This window comes from Bufo gargarizans, chromosome 10 (genome assembly GCF_014858855.1).
Source record: "Bufo gargarizans isolate SCDJY-AF-19 chromosome 10, ASM1485885v1, whole genome shotgun sequence".
NCBI classification, from domain to species: domain Eukaryota; kingdom Metazoa; phylum Chordata; class Amphibia; order Anura; family Bufonidae; genus Bufo; species Bufo gargarizans.
The window spans coordinates 28,553,927-28,576,286 of record NC_058089.1 but is presented as its reverse complement, the minus strand read 5'-3'; the positions used below and the strand labels follow the sequence as shown (position 1 = coordinate 28,576,286).

Here is a 22,360-nt window from a genome sequence, read left to right as displayed (position 1 = left end):
CACCACGGCCTGTGTTTCGCTGCGGAGATGTCAAATCGGATGTTGACATCACTAGAACCCAGTGGAGCATTGCAGGCCTGGACAAGAAAGCTGGAGCAGTGAAGCAGATAAGTAATCCTCCCTTGGACAACCCCTTTAAAGAGAACACAGTGCTCGCACGAGAGCTGTAACACCTCCAAACAGCTGATAGGCACAGTGTTAGTTGTCAGAACCCCACCGATACTTATAGGATAGGTCAGGAATATTACACCACTGCATAACCCATTTAACTTCAATGTCCTAATATGCATAGAAAACAAGCAATTGTTAGCAGATACTTTTTTATTAGAATATTAAGAGGCAGCTAGTATAAGGTGTTTTCACATATTTAACATGGTAGTAACTTACCACAAGTAACTCTCACACAGCAGCCAGTCAGCGAGAAAATAGGCTTATAACCGCTTGAGCACGAGCTTAGTAGTGGACCGCATAAACTTACATTGCACACTAGGAAGAAAAAAATGTATTCAATGTATTACCTTGAAAATCTTTGCCCCATAAAGTCAGGGACCGTTGCCAAGTTGTGGACCACCATTTAGGGCAGATTGTGTAAGTATGTAGGTGCAGTGGGGAGGGCAGAGTACAGGGCTGCACTGTTCCCAACCTTTCATAACAGATTTAATGAGGTGACCTCATCCGCCATTGATGCTTGTTACCAGGGGTGCACCTAGTCTTTCTGCTGCCTGAGGCAAAAACTGAGACGGGCCCCCCATGCTAATTTCTTAACCTAACCCCTTTGCCACAACGAAAGCGTTCATTGCCCATGGCCCTTCTGCTGCCGCCCTCTTGCCCCTACCTGGTGCTGCCTGAGGCGATCGCCTCACCTGGCCTCATTGGTGGTGCACCCCTGCTTGTTACAGTGGTCAGCAGATTACTAAGGTTAACAGGAGCTGATCAAAACTATTAACCTCCTCTACACAAAACTTCCAAAGTTAGTGACCATGACCTCTCCACTGCATTTAAACACCAGGGAAGGTTTACTAATTAGATTTATTTTTATTTTTTTCAATTTTCTGTTTTTTTAATCCTGAGGTACCTCTTATAGTTTGGTATTTCCTAATGTCCGATGGTCTGAAAAATGCAGCATTGGGAAATGGGAAAAGGAGGATGATTTTACTATGTATTTTTACATTTTTAACTTGAAACACATGTTTGATCTGTTATGCATCACTTAGCCACTGTTTCAGTTGTCGCCAAATGTATCACCTGGCATGCAAATTTGTTAAATCAGCCCACCCACAACCCAGACACCATTCATGGAATGCATTAAAATGAAAAACTGGCATGATAAGTTTGGTAAATATGTTAAACAATTATGTATTGTGGAGGGTTAGCTCTACTCTGGGGGTCATTCACACATGTATCTTTGCCAGACACCAAGTTTCATGTCCAAACTTCGCTTTATTTGGCACCTCAGCAAAACAAACATAAATGATACAAAATAAACACCTGCCCGGCTGGGCTCTTACTAAACATAGCATAACCTGACTCACCTAAAGCACCATTCACACACGGTCATAACATGTGGCTTTCCCAGCCCAATGTCTATCAGCCTCCTGGCTGTACAGAGCACTGTTCACACACGGTCTAAAGTCCAGTGCCTTTATGGGGGAGCGTGGCCCAGTAGTCCTCCCAACTCCGGCCTTGTGACCACTTGCGCCCAAGCGTCACGGCATCCCCCAACAGTCCGGCTAGCATCTAGCCCCATGGCCCCTCAGCCAGTCCAGCTGAGACCACTCTTCCAGAGCCTCCAGCAGGACTGTGTTTCACAAAAACTCTGTCTCCTTCCCCAGACTGGGAGCCACACCCAAGTCCAGAAACAGGATTAAATACCATCCCTGGACATGGGCATATTCCAAAATCCTGAACTGGAGCATGGGGAACAGGCACCAACCCAACACATTGCCTGTTCCCAGTAAAAGCCTGCCTCGTAATAGCTGGAGCCAGCTAAGCTAACTGTCTTGGTGTCCACCAACTAACTTGGTGGCCACCTATATCTAGGGCCTTTACTCCACCCAGGCCGGGACCCTTGGTGACACACTCCTGGTGCGAACACCCCTTTTTCATGCTTCCCCGGGACTTTACTGCACCCATCACTATTCACATTGCCAACAGTATATAAATTATTTATATTAACTAATAATAATAATATTATAATAATAAATTATGTATAATAAATTATCCACTAAATGTGTAAAACCACTCTGAGGGGGTAATGTATGAAGTGCGCTGCAGCAGAGGTTGGAGTGTTTTAGCTGTTTGTTGTGCATTTTTTAGTTGGATTGATTTTGTTAATTGGGTTTCAGTTTTAGGTCTCTTGCACAAGACTGTATTTGTTTTGTGGTCCACAAATCGCGGATCTGCAACATACAGATGTGTTCTGTGTGAATCTGATACTTTTCAAAGGCCAAATTGTAGAAGTACTTATTCTTGTCAGCAAAATGGACAAGAATAGGACATGTTTAATAATTTGTGTCAAAGCCACACAGATGCGGAAAGCACCCAGATGACATGATCCAAGATGGGATTTTGTGCGATTGTTGTGTCACAGCATGTCGCAGTGCAACACCATAGTCTAGGATTATAAAATATGTTGTGTGACATTGGTGCAACATGAATGTCGCAAGAAACAAGTTGCAGTGCAGTTGTAACCTATATGTCACATGTCAACCGTGTAGCCCTGGATTTAAGGTGCACTGACAGTTCCATTCATTTGAATGGGGCAGCAAATACATGGATTTCTGCAAGCCTCATTCAGTTGAATGGAACAAATTTTCTATAGCATAAATTTTTGCAACAAAATCCGCATCACACGAGTGCACCTTTACGCGCAAAACTGTGTGGCCATCAATAATCAATTTGCAATTTGCTGTTTGTTCTTATTCTTATTTCTTTGTCCTGCTCACTGAGATTTCTACACATGCTCAGTTTCATCCTTCAACTGCCTCCTGAACTGTGATAAGGAGAGAGCTCCAGCAGAATGGACAAGCCCCTTTCTCTGCAGCAGAAAAGACACTTCTCTTGCGCTGCTAGCTTAGTATAAATCTATCAGAGCAATGAATGGGGAGATCTCTGGATCCATGTGAGGTACAGGGCTGGTTCTAGCTTTGTTAGAAAGAAGGTGTCATGTATTATATGATTAGAGATGTCGCGAACATAAAATTTTCTGTTCGCGAATGCAAATTTCTGCAAATGTTCGCGAACGGGCAAACCACCATTGACTTCAATAGGCAGGCGAATTTTAAAACCCACAGGGACTCTTTCTAGCCACAGTAGTGATGGAAAAGTTGTTTCAAGGGGACTAACACCTGGACTGTGGCATGCCGGAGGGGGATCCATGGCAAAACTCCCATGGAAAATTACATAGTTGACGCAGAGTTGGATTTTAATCCATAAAGGGCATAAATCACCTAACAATCCTAAATGTTTTTGAACAACGTGGTTTAAAACATCCAGTGTGTGTATACGATCAGGTATGATGTTGTATCAATCAGGCAGTGTAAGGGTTACGCCCGCTTCACAGATATTGACAGACCAAACTCCCCTTTTAATGCACCGCAAACAACTGCAAGCAGTTCATTTGCCCAACCGCAAACTTCCCATTTGCACAAGGTTGGATACCAAGCTAGCCATGTCCCGTTGATGTCATTGAAGGTTTCTTCATCCACCCAGCCACGTACAACACCAAGAGTCCCCGAAAGGTGAATTGAATAGATTTTTCGAACGGGGAGATGGTTAAAAAAACGCTGGTTTGCTCCCCTTTGTTTGAATCCACGGTCATTGCGTCTGCGCCGTGCAATTTACTGTCACACCCGATATGAGTGCCATTTTCTGTAATACTATTCTCATCAGTTTAATCCCTGTTACGTCCCATATCAGGGAATGTCTTTTGTGAAAAAAAATGTAGGCCGGGTACCTTCGACTGCCTTCACAGTGACAGACCAAACTCTGATACACCAAACTGAATTGATTTTAGGAACCGGGAGATGGAAAAAGCATCTTGGTCGGTCCTCTTACTCCCAAGTTGGGGCAATGTGCTGTGACACCCACTATATGAGTGGTGTCTTAACTAGTATTATTCCTATCAGTTTAATCCCTGTTACGTCCCCTATCCGGGGACGTGTGTCGAATTGATTAATCATTGTCGAATAAACGACATCCTGAAGTAATTTTGTTCTGAGCTCTGTACTTGCTTTGTATTGGAATTGATGGGGATTTTTTTTAATTGTCTGCATTATTTCTAATAAACTATTAAGAGACTTTATTATGATTTTTTTATTTTATGTATTAAAACCCATACAACAAAAAAAAAAAAAAAGTTTTTTCTATGAAAAATTATCCAGCCGATCACTTTTAGTCTGATCATAATGAAGCAAGGGCCTTATCTGGGGATGGCAACATTGCCAACACACTCATAGAGGTGATGATGCTTCATTGTGATACGCAAGCCCCTTCACCACAACAAGGTACCGACCACGAAGGGGAATTGACACATGTATGTGCCTTTTTTTAGTTTTGTTTTTGAAGCCACAGTGCAGCACTAGAGGCCAGAAAAATTAGGCATGTACACATGCCTGAAAAATTAGGCATTGTTGCAGCCGCTGCTGTAGCAGCGGCCGGAAAAATTTATGTTTTCCAGGCAGAAAGGCGACTAAAACATTGCGGCTTGAACCCTAGTTGGTGGCGGAGAATTCACAAAAGTCATCCGGTATGCAGACATTAAATACAGCAGCGTGGGGACCATTTTGAGGCCAAGGCATGTCATCAAGCCTTTTGTTAGTCAAACGTATCCCCCACTGTCAGTCCCTTCGGGATCCATGCCTCATTCATCTTAATGAAGGTGAGGTAATCAACACTTTTTTGACCGAGGTGACTTTTTTTTGTCAGTGGCAATGCCTCCTGCTGCACTGACGGTCCTTTCTGACAGGATACTTGAAGCGGGGCAGGCCAGAAGTTCTATCGCAAACTGGGAAAGTTCAGGCCACAGGTCAAGCCTCCACACCCAGTAGTCAAGGGGTTCATCGCTCCTCAGAGTGTCGATATCTGCAGTTAAGGCGAGGTAGTCTGCTACCTGTCGGTCGAGTCATTCTCTTAGGCTACTTTCACACTTGCGGCAGTGTGATCCGGCGGGCAGTTCCGTCGTCGGAACTGGCCGCCGGATCCGCCGATCTGCTGCTGCCTGAAAGCATTTGTGAGACGGATCCGGATGTGGATCCGTCTCACAAATGCATTGCAAGGACGGATCCGTCTCTCCGCTTGTCATGCGGACCGACAGATCCGTCTTGTACATTTTCCGCATTTTTACCGATCTGCGCATGCGCATGCCGGAACGACGGATCCGGCATTCCGGTATTCTGAATGCCGGATCCGGCGCTAATACATTCCTATGGGAAAAAATGCCGGATCCGGCGTTCAGGCATGTCTTCAGTTTTTTCCGCCGGAGAAAAAAAACCGTAGCATGCTACGGTTTTCTCTTTTGCCTGATCAGTCAAAACGACTGAACTGAAGACATCCTGATGCAAACTGAACGGATTACTCTCCATTCAGAATGCATGGGGATATGCCTGATCATTTCTTTTCCGGTATAGAGCCCCTAGGACGGAACTCTATGCCGGAAAAGAAAAACGCTAGTGTGAAAGTACCCTAAGGCTGGATCCCGAAGGTCTGTGGCGATGTGTAGGACTGAAAAAGCTCTGCATGTCCTCCATCAACAACACATCTGTAAAGTGTCCTGTCCTTGCCGCCGTGATCGTGGTAGGAGGAGGATTACTTTCACCTCTTCCCCTGTTAGATTCCCATTGTGCTGTGACATCCCCCTTATAAGCTGTGTAAAGCATATTTTTTAGTTTGGTTTTAAACTGCTGCATCCTTTCTGACTTTCGGTAATTTGGTAGCATTTCCGCCACTTTCTGCTTATACCGGGGGGTCTAGTAGCGTGGCCACCCAGTACAGGTCGTTCTCCTTCATGCTTTTTATACGAGGGTCCCTCAACGGACATGACAGCATGAAAGACCCCATTTGCACAAGGTTGGATGCCGAGCTACTCATTTCCCGTTCCTCGTCCTCACTGATGTCATTGACAGTCTGTTCTTCCCCTCAGCCACGTACAACACCACGGGTCCCAGATAGGTGACAACAACGAGCACCCTGGGATGCCTGCTGTGGTTGGTCTTCCTCCTCTTCAAAGCCACATTCCTCCTCTGACTCCTCTTCCTCATACTCCTCTTCCAGCGTTGCCGCAGGTCCGGCAAGCGATGATGACAAGGCTGTTTCTGGTGGTGATGGTGACCACAACTCTTCCCTTCCTCTTCACGCTCATCTACAGCCTGACCCAGCACTCCTCGCAGGGCACGCTCCAGAGAGAAAACAAATGGGATGAGGTCGCTGATGGTCACCTCCTCAAAAGGACGCATGAGTCTACAGGCATTGCGCATGAGCGTCCAGTAACGTGGCAAAAAAATTCCAAGCTCCACAGAGGCTGTCCTAGCACCGCGGTCATACAAATACTCGTTGACGGCTTTTTCTTGTTGGAGCAGGCGAACATTAGGAGTGTTGAATTCCAACGTGTCGGGCTGTCGCAAATCAAGCGCCTCACTGGCATGTTGTTTCGGCGCTGAATGTCTGAAAAGTGCGCCATGGCCGTGTAGGAACGCCTGAAATGGCCACACACCTTCCTGGCCTGCTTGAGGACGTCCTGTAAGCCTGGCTACTTAGACACAAAGCGTTGTACGATGAGATTCAACACATGTGCCATGCACGGCACATGTGACAACTTGCCCAAATTCAATGCCGCCAACAAAGTGCTTACATTGTCACACACCACTTTGCCGATCTCCAGTTGGTGAGGGGTCAGCCACTGATCCACCTGTGCATTCAGGGCGGACAGGAGTGCTGGTCCGGTGTGGCTCTCTGCTTTCAGGCAAGTCAACCCCAAGACAGTGTGACACTGTCAGTATCCGGGATGTGGAATAGCCCCTGGGGAGCTGGGGGGATTCAGTTGATGTGCAGCCAGACGCTGCAGCAGAAGAGGACTCAGCCGAGGAGGTTATGGAAGAGGATGGAGTAGGAGGAGTAGAAGAGGTGGCAGTAGGCCTGCCTGCAAGTCGTGGCGGTGTCACCAACTCTGCTGCAGAGCCACGCATTCCATAATTGGCAGCTGTCAGCAGGTTGACCCAATGCGCAGTGTAGGTGATATACCTGCCCTGACCGTGCTTTGCAGACCAGGTATCAGTGGTCAGATGGACCCTTGCCCCAACACTGTATGCCAGAGATGCCATGACTTCCTTTTCAATCACTGAGTAGAGGTTTGGGATTGCCTTATTTGAAAAAAAAAAAATTGTCCGGGTACCTTCCACTGTGGTGTCCCAATAGCGACAAATTTTCTGAAGGCCTCAGACTCCATCAGCTGGTATGGTAAAAGCTGGCGGGCTAAGAGTTCCGTCTTACGCTCAAACATTTCCTTTACAGACACCTGACTGTGGGCAGATGAGATGGAACTGCTGAAGGTGAGAGGCGGAGTGGCGGGTGGTTGAGAGAGGACAGCAGTGGTTGACGTGGCTGAAGATGCTGGACCAGGAGGAGGATGGTGGCTTTGAGCTTGTGTGCTGCTTCTACTCGTCATCATGTGTTGATCCCATAGGCGTTTGTGATGTGAGATCATGTGCCTTCGCAAAGAAGTTGTACCTAGTTGGTTGTTGGATTTCCCACGGCTCAGTTTCTTTTGACACAGGTTGCAAATGACATCGCTGTTGTCAGAGGCAGACACACAAAAAAAATGCCACACTGCTGAACTTTGCAATGACGGCATTCTGGTGGTGGCAACAGCATGCATTGATTGGCGTGCTGTCTCGCTGACCTCGGCTGCCGATACATGCTGTCTGACTGTGCCACTAGTTCCTTGCGACGACCTCCCCTGCTTCCAACTCGTCTCCTCCCTCTCTGTCTCACCTTCTGAACTTTCCCCCTCTTCTTCTCTTCGAGCAGGCACCCACGGACACATCGTCATCATCAACCACTTCACTTGTATCTGACACCTCAGCAACGGAAGCAGCAGCAGGTACAACATCATCATCACACTGTACTTTCATGTGTGTAATGCTGCCTGACTGAGACATATCCCTATTATCTACATCCTCTGGCAATAATGGTTGCGCATTACTAATTTCATCCAACTGATGTGTAAATAACTCCTCTGAGGGGTCAAGTGAAGCGGCTTTGGTGGCTGTGGTGGTAGTGGTGGCGGCGAGCGGGAGAGTGGTAACTTGAGAGCAGGTGACCAAAGCTGAGCTGGAGGAGGATGGTGCGTCAAGGTTCTTAGCGGAAGCTGTTGAAGATTGGGTGTCCTGTGTAAGCCAGTCAACTATTTTCTCCGAATTTTTGGGGTTCAGGGTACGTGGCCTCTGAACACTCTGCATTATTCCAGGGCCAGTAGAAATCACAGCACCACGACCACAACGGCCCCTTCAGGGTGGCCTCTCTCTGCCTGTCATTTTTTTTTAGATAAAGGGTACTATGCGTGCAAGGTACTTTGCCACCCTATATATGTGGTGGGCAGTGGGCACAGTACAGTCTGTGTGGGCCTGACACACACGGGCTTGCAACTGTGATATCACAGAAAAATTGTAAATATATATTTTTTTATCTGCAAGGTATTTGAGTGAATGACACCCTGTAACGTTATGAGTGGAGGCCTAGCCAGTGACCACAGTACAGTCTGTGTGGGCCTGACACACACACGGGCTTACAAATGTGATTATATCACAGAAAAATTTTAAATATAATTTTTTTTATCTGCAAGGTATTTGAGTGAATGACACCCTGTAATGGTATGAGTGGAGGCCTAGCCACTAGCCAGTGGCCACAGTACAGTCTGTGTGGGCCTGACACACACGGGCTTGCAAATGTGATTATATCACAGAAAAATTTTAAATATATATTTTTTTTATCTGCGAGGTATTTTCTGTCACACCCTGTATGAATGGTGTGCATGTGCTGTCTGTGACTGAGCCTGCAGCCTCTGACACATGGGCAGCCAGGCAATTGCAATATATTATATATAAAAAAAAAAAAAGCACACTGATGTACCAGCTCTGAAAAGGGCATTTTGGGGTGCTGTCAGGACGCTGTCCTTACAGCAGATGAGTCTGTGGACACAGAACAATGCCCTACCTAACGCTTTCCCTATTGAATCAGCAGCTGCAGCACTGTCCCTCCTCTCACTGAGAATGCAGCTTCCGAATGAATCTAAAATGGATGCTGTCCAGGAGGTGGGAGGGAGGGTCTGCTGCTGATTGGCTGGAATGTGTCTGCTGACTGTGAGGTACAAGGTCAAAGTTTTCTCAATGATGATGTATAGGGGGCGGACCGAACATCACATATGTTCGCCCGCCGCGGCGAACAAGCTATGTTCGCCGGGAACTGTTCGCCGGCGAATAGTTCGGGACATCACTATATATGATATATGATTTTTCATTTTTTATATTATTCATGGGATAACCCCTTTAATCTGTGACTCTGCTACAGAGCCATGAGTGCCATGAGACACACTGCAAAATTGCATATACTGTTATATTTGTCAGTGGAGTAGAGATGGGACATGTAACCTGCTGTGACTGAAAAACAACCATCGCAAAAATCCAATGCTGTTGGATTTTTGGTTGCAGGTCCTAATTTGCGTGTAACTTTGCCACCATTGCAGATACTGCAAGTTGCAAACGATGTTACCTGTCTGCAATTGCACAGACTTTTTACAACCAAAACACAGCCCTAAAATAGTCCCAGAAAGCAAGTTACAGACAAGTTGCACAAATGTTTTTGGTTCCTCAACATTTCTGAGACTTGTAGTCACATAACTCGTCACCCCTGCCTTGGATGGGTTGTTGTAAAGCAAGTTTTTTAAATTAGTTCTTCCCCTTTAACTTCATGAAGTTACCGTATTTAGTGATGTCTATACCTGGCCACATTTCTGCAGTATGAGGTAACTGTACATGCGTACTAATCTTTAGGTGGGGCTAGGAGAGCAGAAAACACTTAGCTATGGAACAAAGACATCATCAGAGTAAGATGTCTTACTATCATCACCTCTCTTTGTATCATATGAGCGTCGGCCTAGTGCCATGTTGGGCTCTGGTCGATGGAGCCTACCCATTTGTCTGTACTACTCTCTGTGACTGTTACTTTACTTTATCTTTGTATAACTTTTTGTACATATATCTTTTATCATAGTTTAGTAAACTCTTTATGCACCCAAGTCTATTTTTTCCTTAACTTCCGATCTCACAATAAGGGCTCATGGACACGAACGTATTTTCTTTCTGTGTCCGTTTTTTTTGTTTTTTTTTTGCGGGAACGTATTCAGAACCATTCATTTCAATGGGTCCGCAAAAAAATTGTTACTCTGTGTGCATTACATTTGCGTATGTCCGTATTTTCATTCTGCAAAAAAAATAGAACATGTCCTATTATTGTCTGCATTACGGACAAGGATAGTACTGTTCTTTTAGGGGCCAGCTGTTCCGTTCCACAAAATACATACGGTCATGTGCATGAAATCTAATACAGTTGTACAGAATTAAAGAGAGAGGCCTGCATCACACCGATATGTGTGATGCTGTATGTATGGTATTGCAGCTCAGCAACATTGCTTTCTATCGCCCATGGACATGTGTGGTTGTCTTTTTAGAAGAAAGCAGACATATTTTTAAAATCCTGCACAATATCTTGTTAACAATAGGAGAAGGCCAGCATTTCATTTTGATTGATATACGTACCGCACTGGTTTATGATACAGCAAGGATTATCTGGATTTTCAACCCTCTTGAGCTGATATCCTGGTTGATTGCATGTTAGTGGTATGACATCAGGACAAGGGACCATCTGACAGTTAGTTTCACCGTCTAGGCAAGTGCAATTCTGGCAACCCTGAATCCATGCGCTACCAGGCTAAAAGATAAAAAAAAATACTGATGTCTTTTTGTCTTTTGTGATAGAGGGGCATCTGGGGCCCCTTAGGTGTCAGGACAAAGATGTGATTGCTACCTCTTCATCCCATCTAGTTGTTCCCCTGTGATAAGGTCAGCACAGTTTGTAATACAAAGAACACTCTGGATGGGTAAGAATATAATCTATAATCTAATAAATTACACATTTAAAGGGGTTTTCTAAGAACTTTACACTGATGACCTATCTTTTGGAAAGGCCAACAGTATCTGATCGGTGGAGGTCCCGGATACCAAACCCCCACTTATTAGATACTAATGACCTATCGAGAGGATAGGTCATCCGTAGAGATGAGCGAATTTAAGTTAACGAAGCGGAATTCGATCCGAATTTCTGGAAAAAACTCGATTCGCACCGAATCCGAATTTCCTCATGCTTTATGGTAACAAATCACATTTTTTCCTAAAATTGCTGCTGCACGTGTGCGGACATGGAGCAAGGAACTCTGGTAAGGGGGGATCACCCATAATGCCATGCATGCATCCAATCAGCAGCCAGCCCTGTGATGTCACAGCCCTATAAATAGCCTCAGTCATCTCTGATTCTGCCATTTCCCAGTGTACTTAGTGCAAGGAGAGATGTCAGAAGGCGCTAGGAACAGTGCTACAAAAAACTTGATTGTGCTAAAAAAAGATTGTGCAGGTAAAGATTATTCAAGGTGTAGGGAAAGGATAGGGAGGAATCATTTCACAGCCTTTATTTTGAACAGGGTTCAGTAGGGGAGGTTACAGCCTGGGTAATAGGAACAATCCTATTACACCTTTCTGCACTGACTGGGGATTTAAATTACAATTATACAGCTCTGTAATTCCAGCAAACCGTTATTGTTATTAGGGTGCAAGTGGTGTTCGATATAGCCATTAACAGGGTTTATTACAAGGAAATATTTCTATGTCTTATTTGCCCTTGTGCGGTGCAGTTGAATGTTCTAAAGCATTTTTTTGCTTATATTAGTGGGAAAAAGTGCTTATTAGCCGTTGTGTGGTGAAGTGTGAAAATTACAGCCATTTTTGTTGTGTATTAGTGGCAAAAGAAAAATATATTTGCCGTTCAGCGGTGAAATGATATGTTCTAAAGTCTTTTGTGGCGTGTATAAGTGGAAAACAAAATGGGATTATATGGCGTTCAGCGGTGCAGTTGAATGTTCCAAAGCATTTTTTGGCTTGTATTCGTGGGGAAAAAGGGCTTATTAGCCGTTGTGCAGTGAAGTGCGAAAATTACAGCCATTTTTGTTGTGTATTAGTGGCCAAAGTAAAATATATTTGCCGTTCAGCGGTGCAGTTATATGTTCTAAATCCCTTTTTTGTCATGCATTAGTGTCAAAAGAAAAATATATTTGTCCTTCAGCAGTGCAGTTACAGTCTGGTCCAAATTAAAGATGACAGTCTGCAGTTAAAGCACATCTTGTTTGTTTAATTTCAAATCCATTGTGATGGTATATAGAGCCAAAAATGTTAGAATTGTGTCATTGTCCCAATATTTATGGACCTGACCGTATATGTTCTAAAGCTCTTTCTGTCATGTATTAGTGGCAAAAGAAAAATATATTTGCCATTTAGCGGTGAAGTTATATGTTCTAAAGCCTTTTTTGGCGTGTATAAGTGGAAAGAAATAAGAGACTATATGCCGTTCAGAGGTGCAGTTATATGTTCTAAAGCCCTTTTTGTTGTGTATTAGTGCAAAAGAAAAATATATTTGTCGTTCAGCTGTGCAGTTATATGTTATAAAGCCTTTTGTGGAGTATATAAGTGGTAAAAAGAAATATATATTTGCCGTTCAGCGGTGCAGTTATATGTTCTAAAGCCTTCTGTGACGTGTATAAGTGGAAAAAAATAAGGGCCTTTTTGCCATTCAGCGGTGCAGTTATATGTTCTAAAGCCCCTTTGTCGTGTAATAGTGGCAAAATAAAAATATATTTGTCATTCAGGGGTGCAGTTAAATGTTCTATAGCCCTTTTTGTCGTGTATTAGTGGCAAAAGAAATGTATTTGCCGTTCAGCGGTGCAGTTATATGTTCTAAAGGCCTTTTTGGTGTGTATTAGTGGCAAAAGTAAAATATATTCAGCGGTGCAGTTAAATGTTCTAAAGCCCTTTTTGTCGTGTATTAGTGGTTAAAGTAAAATGCACTGAGCAAAAATATAAACGCAATACTTTCGGTTTTGCTCCCATTTTGAACTCAAAGATCTGAAACATTTTCTACATACACAAAAGTCCCATTACTCTCAAATATTGTTCACAAATCTTTCTAAATCTGTGTTAGTGAGCACTTCTCTTAATCCATCCCACCTCACAGGTGTAGCATATCAAGGTGCTGATTAGACAGCATGAATATTGAACAGGTGTGTCTTAGACTGTCCACAATAAAAGATCACTCTGAAATGTGCAGTTTGATCACACAGTACAATGCCACAGATGTTGCAACATTTGAGGGAGCGTGCAATTGGCATGCTGACTGCAGGAATGTCTACCAGACCTGTTGCCCATGCAATAAATGTTCATTTCTCTACCAATAAGGCATTTCAGAGAATTTGGCAGTACATCCAACCAGCCTCACAACCACAGATCACGTGTAACCACACCAGCCCAGGACCTCCACATCCAGCATGTTCACCTCCATGATCATCTGAGACCAGCCACCTGTACAGCTGCAGCAACAATCGGTTTGCATAACCAAATAATTTCTGCACAAACAGTCAGAAACCGTCTCAGGGAAGCTCATCTACATGCTCCTCATCCTCATTAGGGTCTGGACCTGATTGCAGTTCGTCATCATGACTGACTTGAGTGGGCAAATGCTCACATTCAATGGCGTCTGACAAGTTGGAGAGGTGTTCTGTTCACGGATGAGTCCCGGTTGTCACTGTTCAAGGCAGATGGCAGACAGCGTGTGTGGCGTTGTGTGGGTGAGCGGTTTGCTGATGTCAATGTTGTGGATCGAGTGGCCCATGGTGGCAATGGGGTTATGGTATGGGCAGGCGTATGTTATGGACAACAAACACAGGTGCATTTTATTGATGGCATTTTGAATGCACAGAGATACCGTGACAAGATGTTGAGGCCCATTGTTGTGCCATTCATCCACAACCATCACCTCATGTTGCAGCATGATGATGCACAGCCCCTTATTGCAAGGATCTATACACAATTCCTGGAAGCTGAAAACATCCCAGTTCTTACATGGCCAGCATACTCACCGGACATGTCACCCATTGAGCATGTTTGGGATGCTCTGGATTGGCTTATATAACAGCATGTTCCAGTTCCTGACAATATTTTGCAACTTCGCACAGGTACTGAAGAAGAGTGAAACAACATTCCACAGGCCACAATCAACAACCTGATCAGTTCTATGTGACGGAGATGTGTTGCATTGCATAAGAAAAATGGTGGCCACACCAGATACTGACTAGTTTTCTGACCCCCCCCCCCCCCCAGTAAGACAAAACTGTGCACATTTCAGAGTGGCTTTTTATTGTGGGCATACCTGTCTTCATACTGTCTAATCATGCTGTCTTCATGCTGTCAAATCAGCACCTTGATATGCCACACCTGTGAGGTGGGATGGATTATCGTGGCAAAGGAGAAGTGCTCACTAACACAGATTTAGACAGATTTGTGAACAATATTTGAGAGTAATGAGTTCAGCTCATGCAAAATGGGAGCAAAACCGAAAGTGTTGTGTTTATATTTTTGCTCAGTGTATACGGATGTAGCAGGGTTAACGAACATGCTTTATGAGACATGTTATCTAAACTAAATGCAACTAAATGCGTTAAGCAATTTCTTTTCAATGGCTTTTGTTTCAAGATAACGCGATGAGTTAAGAAATTTGAGTTAAGAGTGTGTGTGTTACCCCTGCTACATCTGTATTTGCCGTTCAGTGGTGTAGTTATATGTTTAGTGACATCAACACAAACTTACTGCTGACACCCTTTCCACTCTAAAAGTAAATTGGTTGGGTTGCACTCGTGCTTCAGTGGAGTGGATGTAATCCAGCTTTACAATAGTAAGAGAGATACCACCGCACACTCAGGGTTACTATGCAAATAAAATGCTTTTATTGTGACATATCCTTCAATGAGTACATAGGTAATTGTGGAAGAATGTCTATTTTGTGACTCCAAATCTTGACGTTTCAGTCATTTCAGACCTTGAAGTCACAAGACAAGGGTAAATGGTGGTTTCAGGAGGACCCCCATGGTACAGCGGGGGGAGGGTGTCAGGGGGCTTTACTTGTATAAGCTTTTAATAGAACAGTTTCTGTAGACATCTTTGTGGAATCAGCTGACAATCGTGTAAAAGGAGTGCGCTTCTCCTTGGCGCTAACATCGACCTGTAGGGCTGAGTTCATACTTGAGTTATTTGGTCAGTTTTGGCCCATTGACTGCCCAATGCCCAAATAAGTGAAGTGTGCAGTGATTCTGAGAGCGACGCCTGTCATCTGCATGTCATACTGACTCACAGTATTATTTCACTACCACAGCAGACTCCCTATGCATGTTACTACAAGGCACAGTGTTCTCCACCACTATAAAGGCTCTCTGCAGCTAGGAAATAGACATATTTTAACGTGATTCACCGCAAATAAATTCGGATCGAACCAAATTCGGCGAAACAACCACATTTTTGAAAAATTCGCTCATCTCTAGTCATCAGTATATAAGTCTCAAAAAACCCTTTGAAAGGGGCTGTCCGCTTAGTACTATTGATGAACTATCCTCAGGATAGGTCATCAATATCAGATCTAACTCCTAGCACCCCCACTTATCAGCTGTTTGAAGAGAAAGCAGCACTTGTAGCAGCACTGCCTTCTCTCCTCTGTTCACCCGATTGCCACAGCAATTGCGGTGTTGAGTAGGTGTAATTAGACATATGGCATCCCCATTCACTTCTATGGGATGGCTCCTTCCTGTTCAGGTGAATACTACGGAGCCGGCCCATAGGAGTGAATCGGAACACCATACTTGTAAGGCTCCTTTCACACCTGCGTTCAGGTGTCCGCTCGTGAGCTCCGTTTGAAGGGGCTCACGAGCGGCCCTGAACGCAGCCGTCTGGCCCTAATGCATTCTCAGTGGAGGCGGATCCACTGAGAATGCATCCGCTCCAGTGAGCGTTCGGGTGTCCGCCTGGCCGTGCGGAGGCGAGCGGATCCGTTCCGACTTACAATGTAAGTCAATGGGGATGGATCCGCTTGAAGATGACACCATATGGCTCAATCTTCAAGCGGATCCGTCCCCCATTGACTTTCAATGTAAAGTCGGAACGGATCCGCTCAGGCTACTTTCAGACTTAGAAAATTTTTCTAAGTTCTAATGCAGACGGATCCGTTCTGAACGGAGCCACCGTCTGCATTAATATGAGCGGATCCGATCGAACGCAGGTGTGAAAGTAGCCTAATTACACCTGCTCACCACTGCAATTACTGCGGCAGATAAACAGGTGAGAAAGGGCAGCGATCATATGAGCGTTGCCTTCTCTTTAAACAGCTGATCGGCGAGATTGCTGGTAGTCAGACTCCCACTGATTTGATATTGATGATCTATCCTGAAGATAGGTCATCAATAGTAAAAAGCTGACAACCCCTTTAAGTCCTTGCAAATATTTTCTCTTTTTCCTCAGTTCTTACAACATAGCAAATCCTGGAGGAAGCAAAAGTAAAGGAATAAAATAATTCTGTGAACATATTGATGTTTATTACATACATGATCATCATCCCATAGCTGCAAATGGTTATAGGTAGAAAGGAATAGTAGCTGAGTTTGGCACTAAACCCGATGATCCTATACCCAATGAGTTGACCTTATACAAGGGGCATAAGCACTTCAAGTGAACCTGTCACACTCTTTGATCCCCATAAGTTAATTGTATTGTCACTTACTTACAATGTACTGTTCAGTTAAAGGTAACCATTTTTAAAGGATGTCTTCGTACCTGTAAAATTTTCCTGCTCGTTATGTAAATAAGGAAAGATAAGTCCGATAGGCACTGCCAACGTAAAGGTGAGGAGTCCGACTTCTTCAAGCTCATTATGCTAATCTCCTCCCCTCTCTGTTGAATGACAGCTCTATCGTACTTTCAATTCACGCCAAAATCCCGCACCTGAGCATTCTGATTTAATCTTGCGCCTCAATAAAATATGACCTCAATATTATATTGATCATGTATGCGCTGTTATTCGAAGCAAAAGTAGTGCATTAAAGACCCAATAGTGTGATTTGGAATGCAGTGGATAGAAAATGTGGCGAGATGACATGGGAAAGCTCATTATAATGAACAGCAGGGAAAGAGTTTCGCTGTGTAATAGAGGTAAAGCACAGCAAATAAAAATAAATAAAAAATAGGGTGTCCGAAAGATAATGCGAATGGGAATTATATAGAATGTCCAGTTTATGTGGTCACATGTGGGTGACAGGTTCACTTTAAGTTGGGAGCATAAATGCAAAGCCATTCTTTTTAACTAAGGGAACAAAAATGCATTGGTACCTCTTATCCTGACACAATGGGGGAGAAAGGCCCCAACAAGAAAGGGCAACTCATTTTGATTTGGCGATATGTCCCCACTTCTCTATGAACTTCATTGTCTATAATCATGAATACATTCTAAAACTATTCTAAATGAATGTATAAAACACAAAATGTACCCGATAATTGGTTCCATCAGCCGCCAAACAGACTACAGGGGAAAAAAAATAATATCGTTATATAAATGCACGGTTTTCATTTTAGCAGTATATGCATTAACAAATCTATCAACCCATTCAGTAAAAAATAAAATAATATGGGGAACATTTTCTAAAGTGTTTGTGCCTGTTTTTAGTCTAAAAAATGCAAATTTTTTAAAGTTCTGTTTACCGCTGAAATTGCTTCGGTTTTGCACCTCACTCAACTATTATTTTATTTTTTCAGAAGTTTTCTGAAGTTGTCACAAAAACAGTCTAATTTCTACTCCACTCCAGGGATGGTGTATTGTTCTTTGTCAGTTTTCAGTCCTGAAATGCTACTTTTTTTGCATTAAAAGTCACAGTTTCGTGAACACATGTGACTTTTCTCCTCAAAGATGCGACTTTTTTCATGTGCAAATTAATTAGACCAGTGTAAGGCTACTGTCACACCTGCTTTAGGTGCGGATCCGTCTGGTATCTGCACAGACGGATCCGCACCTATAATGCAAACGCTTGTATCCGTTCAGAACGGATCCGTTTGCATTATTCTGTCAAAAAAAAAGTCAAAACGGATCCGTCCTGACTTACATTGAAAGTCAATGGGGGACGGATCCGTTTTCAATTGCACCATATTGTGTCAGTGAAAACAGATCCGCCCCTATAGATTTACATTGTAAGTCAGGACGGATCCGTATCGCCAGGCGGAAACCAAGCATCATTTTAGTGTCCGCATCCAGAGAGGAATGGAGGCGGAACGGAGCCAAACTGATGCATTCTGAACGGATCCTTATCCATTCAGAATGCATTGGGCCTGAACTGATCCGTTTTGATCGTTTGTGAGATCGTTATGGATTCAGAATGCATTGGGGCACATTTATTAACAGGCAAGGTTAATAAATGTGCCCCAATGGGAGAGATTAATTAAGGTAAATGTGCCAAAATTCTGTATATATTGCACATGCTTTGCATCACTTTTATTATATGTTTGGCATACCTTTTGCACCTTGCTCATCAAGGGGTATGGAATAGCAGGAAAGGAGTATGGCTTCAGGGTCACAAACGTGCACCAAATTTGCATCAACATTTTGGTGCAAAACTGTTGGTACACATTAAAGCCAACCAATAGGTGGTGTAAAGGTAGACAAAAATGTATAAGTATCTGGGGCAAAATGCCTAATCTTGTCTGATATTTAGACAGTGTAAACTTAGAGGGTAATATAACAGGAGTGCTGCGCCAGAAAAGTGGAGTGATTGTGCCCGTTTTGTCAGCAGAGTAGACATTTGTGCCACATGTACAACATATTTGTGCCATATTTACTGTGGTTTGTGCCATGCCATGCCTGCCTAGAGGTGGGACCCGCACCTATCTGACATTGGTGGCATATCCTAGCGATATGCCACCAATTTCTAAGATGAGACAACTCCTTTAAGACTGAAAAATCCATAGGCATTTTCTGCAACAAATTTAACAAAAAGTGTGCTACATTTTGTAAATTTGACACAAAAAAAACAGCCCATGAAAGACACTCTGACCGAAACATTATTGTTAGTCACCACCACATCCCCCCATCTAACTAGAAATCTGCCAGTTGTTAGAAGCGTAAGGGTTCGGCTACATGGCGATCTTGGTGGCGCGACAGCGGTCACACCCAAAGATCGTAGTGTAGCAGGACTAGCATGAAAATGAATGGGGTCACAGAACGACTCACATGTTTGCCACGGCCCCAGCAGTCTTGGGTTCTTCGCGATTCTGCAGTCGCGGTGCCACTGCAACCCCGTTCATTTCTATGCAAGCACCACTACACATCCATTGCACAACCAAGATAACCATTTAGAAAAACCTTACTATAGCGGAAAAAAAAGAGCCACAACTGCAATAACAAGCAAACAGCAAAAACTGTTTAGAGATTATTGTTTTGTGTGATTGAACATCTTTTGAATGAACATGACTCTCCAAATTGTCGCTTGTCACTTGCAAATGATAAAGTACCTTACCGCCTAATAGAACCCTTGGGGGGGTAATGTGTTAACAAGAAACTTTATGCTCTCTTTTTTGGAGAGTCACATTTTAGCTTTCTTGCAACAATTTTGCCAAATGGCGCACACTGGGGGCCACTTAACATTGTTGTTTGGTTTGCACCTTTTTTTTGTCTAATTTTTAGTAGCGTTTACTCTTTGTTTTGCACCTCTTTATTTGTCCCTTTTTACTGGTTTGATAGTTTTTTTTTGCTTTTGACTGATATTGGGGATGTGGTTTAGTTGGCGTGTATTTAGGCTGATTCATGCAAGTGCACCTTTTTTCCACCGGAATTATCTGCAAATTTGGTCCGTGCAGCTAAGTTTGGCCGTGCAACAATTGTATTTACATAGAAACATCAGCAGGTTGACGTCTTTTCATAAACATGAATATATGGCTGCGACTTTTTATATCTGAGGGCTGTTTCACACGAGCGGATGCCGTGCGTGACATCCGCTGCGTGAATGACAGCCAAGACCCGATGCGGACAGCAGAAGCACAGAGCATTAACATGATTGATAATGCTCCGTGCCTCTCTGTGACCTCTTTACTACGAAATCACAGTGAGATAAAGTTGTCACTGTGATTTCGTAGTAAAGAGGTCACAGAGAGGCCCGGAGCATTATGAATTATGTTAATGCTCCGTGCTTCTGCTGTCTGCATCGGGTCTTGGCTGTCATTCACGCAGCGGATGTCACGCATGGCATCCGCTCGTGTGAAACAGCCCTAATATGGGACTTTTTATCGAATATTGGAATTTTTTTCTAATATGCAACTTTTTTTGCTGCACTTTAGCACCTCATTTCTGAGCTGACCAACGGAAAGTCTAATTGCACACGATCCATGTGTGCCCTGATAAATACAAAGACGCATCGCCTCATTCATTACCTGCTGTGTGACTCTTTTTAAATACTATGCAAAATAGTGACAGGCTAATCCACTACTATGGTCTAATGCTAGACAGATGAGCATGATAAATGATCCCCACTATTTAATTCTGAAGTCTAACCTTCTTTATAATAGTGATTTCCAACAGTTTGTACTCCATTAGGGGATTGGAGTACTCTTCCGACTTTGAGGTAAGTTGTGACTTTTTTTTGCAAAAAGTTGCCATGAGAAATACAGATAAAACTGATGCTATACCAACAAAACATCTGGTCACCAACTTAATAAATGCAATTTGCCAGGCATGGAGCAAAACCCCTAATACTGGCACAAATACATCACTCAGGCAGTCAGATACACCAAATTTATTACTGCAGTGATATTGGATAACAAATATGGTGTAGCTTTAGACCATTTAGCTTAAAGAAGACCTTGCATGGATCCAAATATTGTAAACTATCAGGATATGTAGCGCGGCGCCCAGGGATCTCACTGCACTTACTATTATTCCTGGGCGCCGCTCCGTTCCCCCGCTGTGGCCCCAGGTATAGTCTCCTGCTCTGTATGCTAATTGCTAGCATCGGAGCAATGGGGAGTCCTCCTCATCATATGCATAAGCACGAGAGTCCTTTCAATGCATTTGGGTTATTGCAGCATAGTGTCAGAATGCAAGAGATTATGAAAATAAAAATTACATAACCAGACTCAGCACCACTTACACTATACACAGCTTACTATAGCTTGGGGGTGTTTTTGGAACTGACAGATTCCCTTTAAGGTTATGATTTTTAGGTCAGTTTTATGTGATAATTTCCAAGTGATGTAAATCTACCATTCCAATAGGAAAGGTTTACTGTTGCTGGCAGAATTTTGGCACAAAAGAGTTTAAACAAATTTATTATTGACTTGTGCCAAAAAGAACAGATGTTTGCACCTTGCTGGAAAGTAAAAACGTTTCTTTAGTGCAAAACACTACAGTGTAAAGTATACCACCGACCAGTATATAAAGTATTTACAAAATTGGAAGAGTTATGATATAAATAAATTCATATGTACTTACATGGACAGATATAAGTAAAGCAACAGCGCTTTGAATCATATAATCGTTTTAACGGTATATTGCAAATGGGGCGTATCTCATTTATACAGTCTAGGCTACTGATATTGAACATTGAACCTTCTGGACAACTCACAGCTTCACATGGACTTGGAGTCTATAAAAAAAAAAAAAAAAAAAGCGGTCAATAAATAAAACCTAGCTTTTTAGGGCAGTTTTTCACATGGTTAAAAAAAAAAAACATTAACAAGCTTTTTGATGGAGTTTTTTCAGCCAAAGCCAGAAATGGATCCAGCAAGTTGAGATGTAAAACCCCTTCCTTTTTATGTTTCCTGTGCCTTTAGACTCCACCTCTGGGTTTAGCTCAAAAAGCTGCATGAAAAACTTTTTTTTTTTTTAAAGCCATAAGTGAAATTACCCCTAGGGTAAGTTCATAAGGCAAAAAATTCATGGGAAGCCATCAATGGTATTTTTCATGTGGGTTATGCAGCAGAAAATGAATGTTTGAACGCCCATTATAACACACTCTTGGCTGTGGCTAAAAGAAAGTGCATCAAAAACTGTCACAAAAAGCTGTGTGTGGTACCACCCTTTGGCCTCATTTGCATTTGCATGTCTGTTTCACATCCGTGAAAAAATCCGTTCCTGTAACATGTGAAAATGTCTGTGATACATCCTTGTTTGGTCCGTGTGGAGGGATGAG

The 22,360-nt window shown here is 43.3% G+C and overlaps 1 protein-coding gene across 1 annotated transcript in view; it reads right to left on the bottom strand.

Moving 5' to 3' along the window:
- Positions 1-22,360, bottom strand: part of LOC122920024 (mucin-2-like) — a 354,839-nt gene that overhangs the window by 71,997 nt on the left and 260,482 nt on the right. The window contains exons 31-34 of the mRNA XM_044269233.1: positions 21,661-21,814; positions 17,678-17,709; positions 10,809-10,980; positions 388-486 (exon numbers count right to left, since the gene is read on the bottom strand). Coding sequence (XP_044125168.1) covers positions 388-486; positions 10,809-10,980; positions 17,678-17,709; positions 21,661-21,814 — 457 coding nt within the window. The remainder of the gene's footprint in view (positions 1-387; positions 487-10,808; positions 10,981-17,677; positions 17,710-21,660; positions 21,815-22,360) is intronic.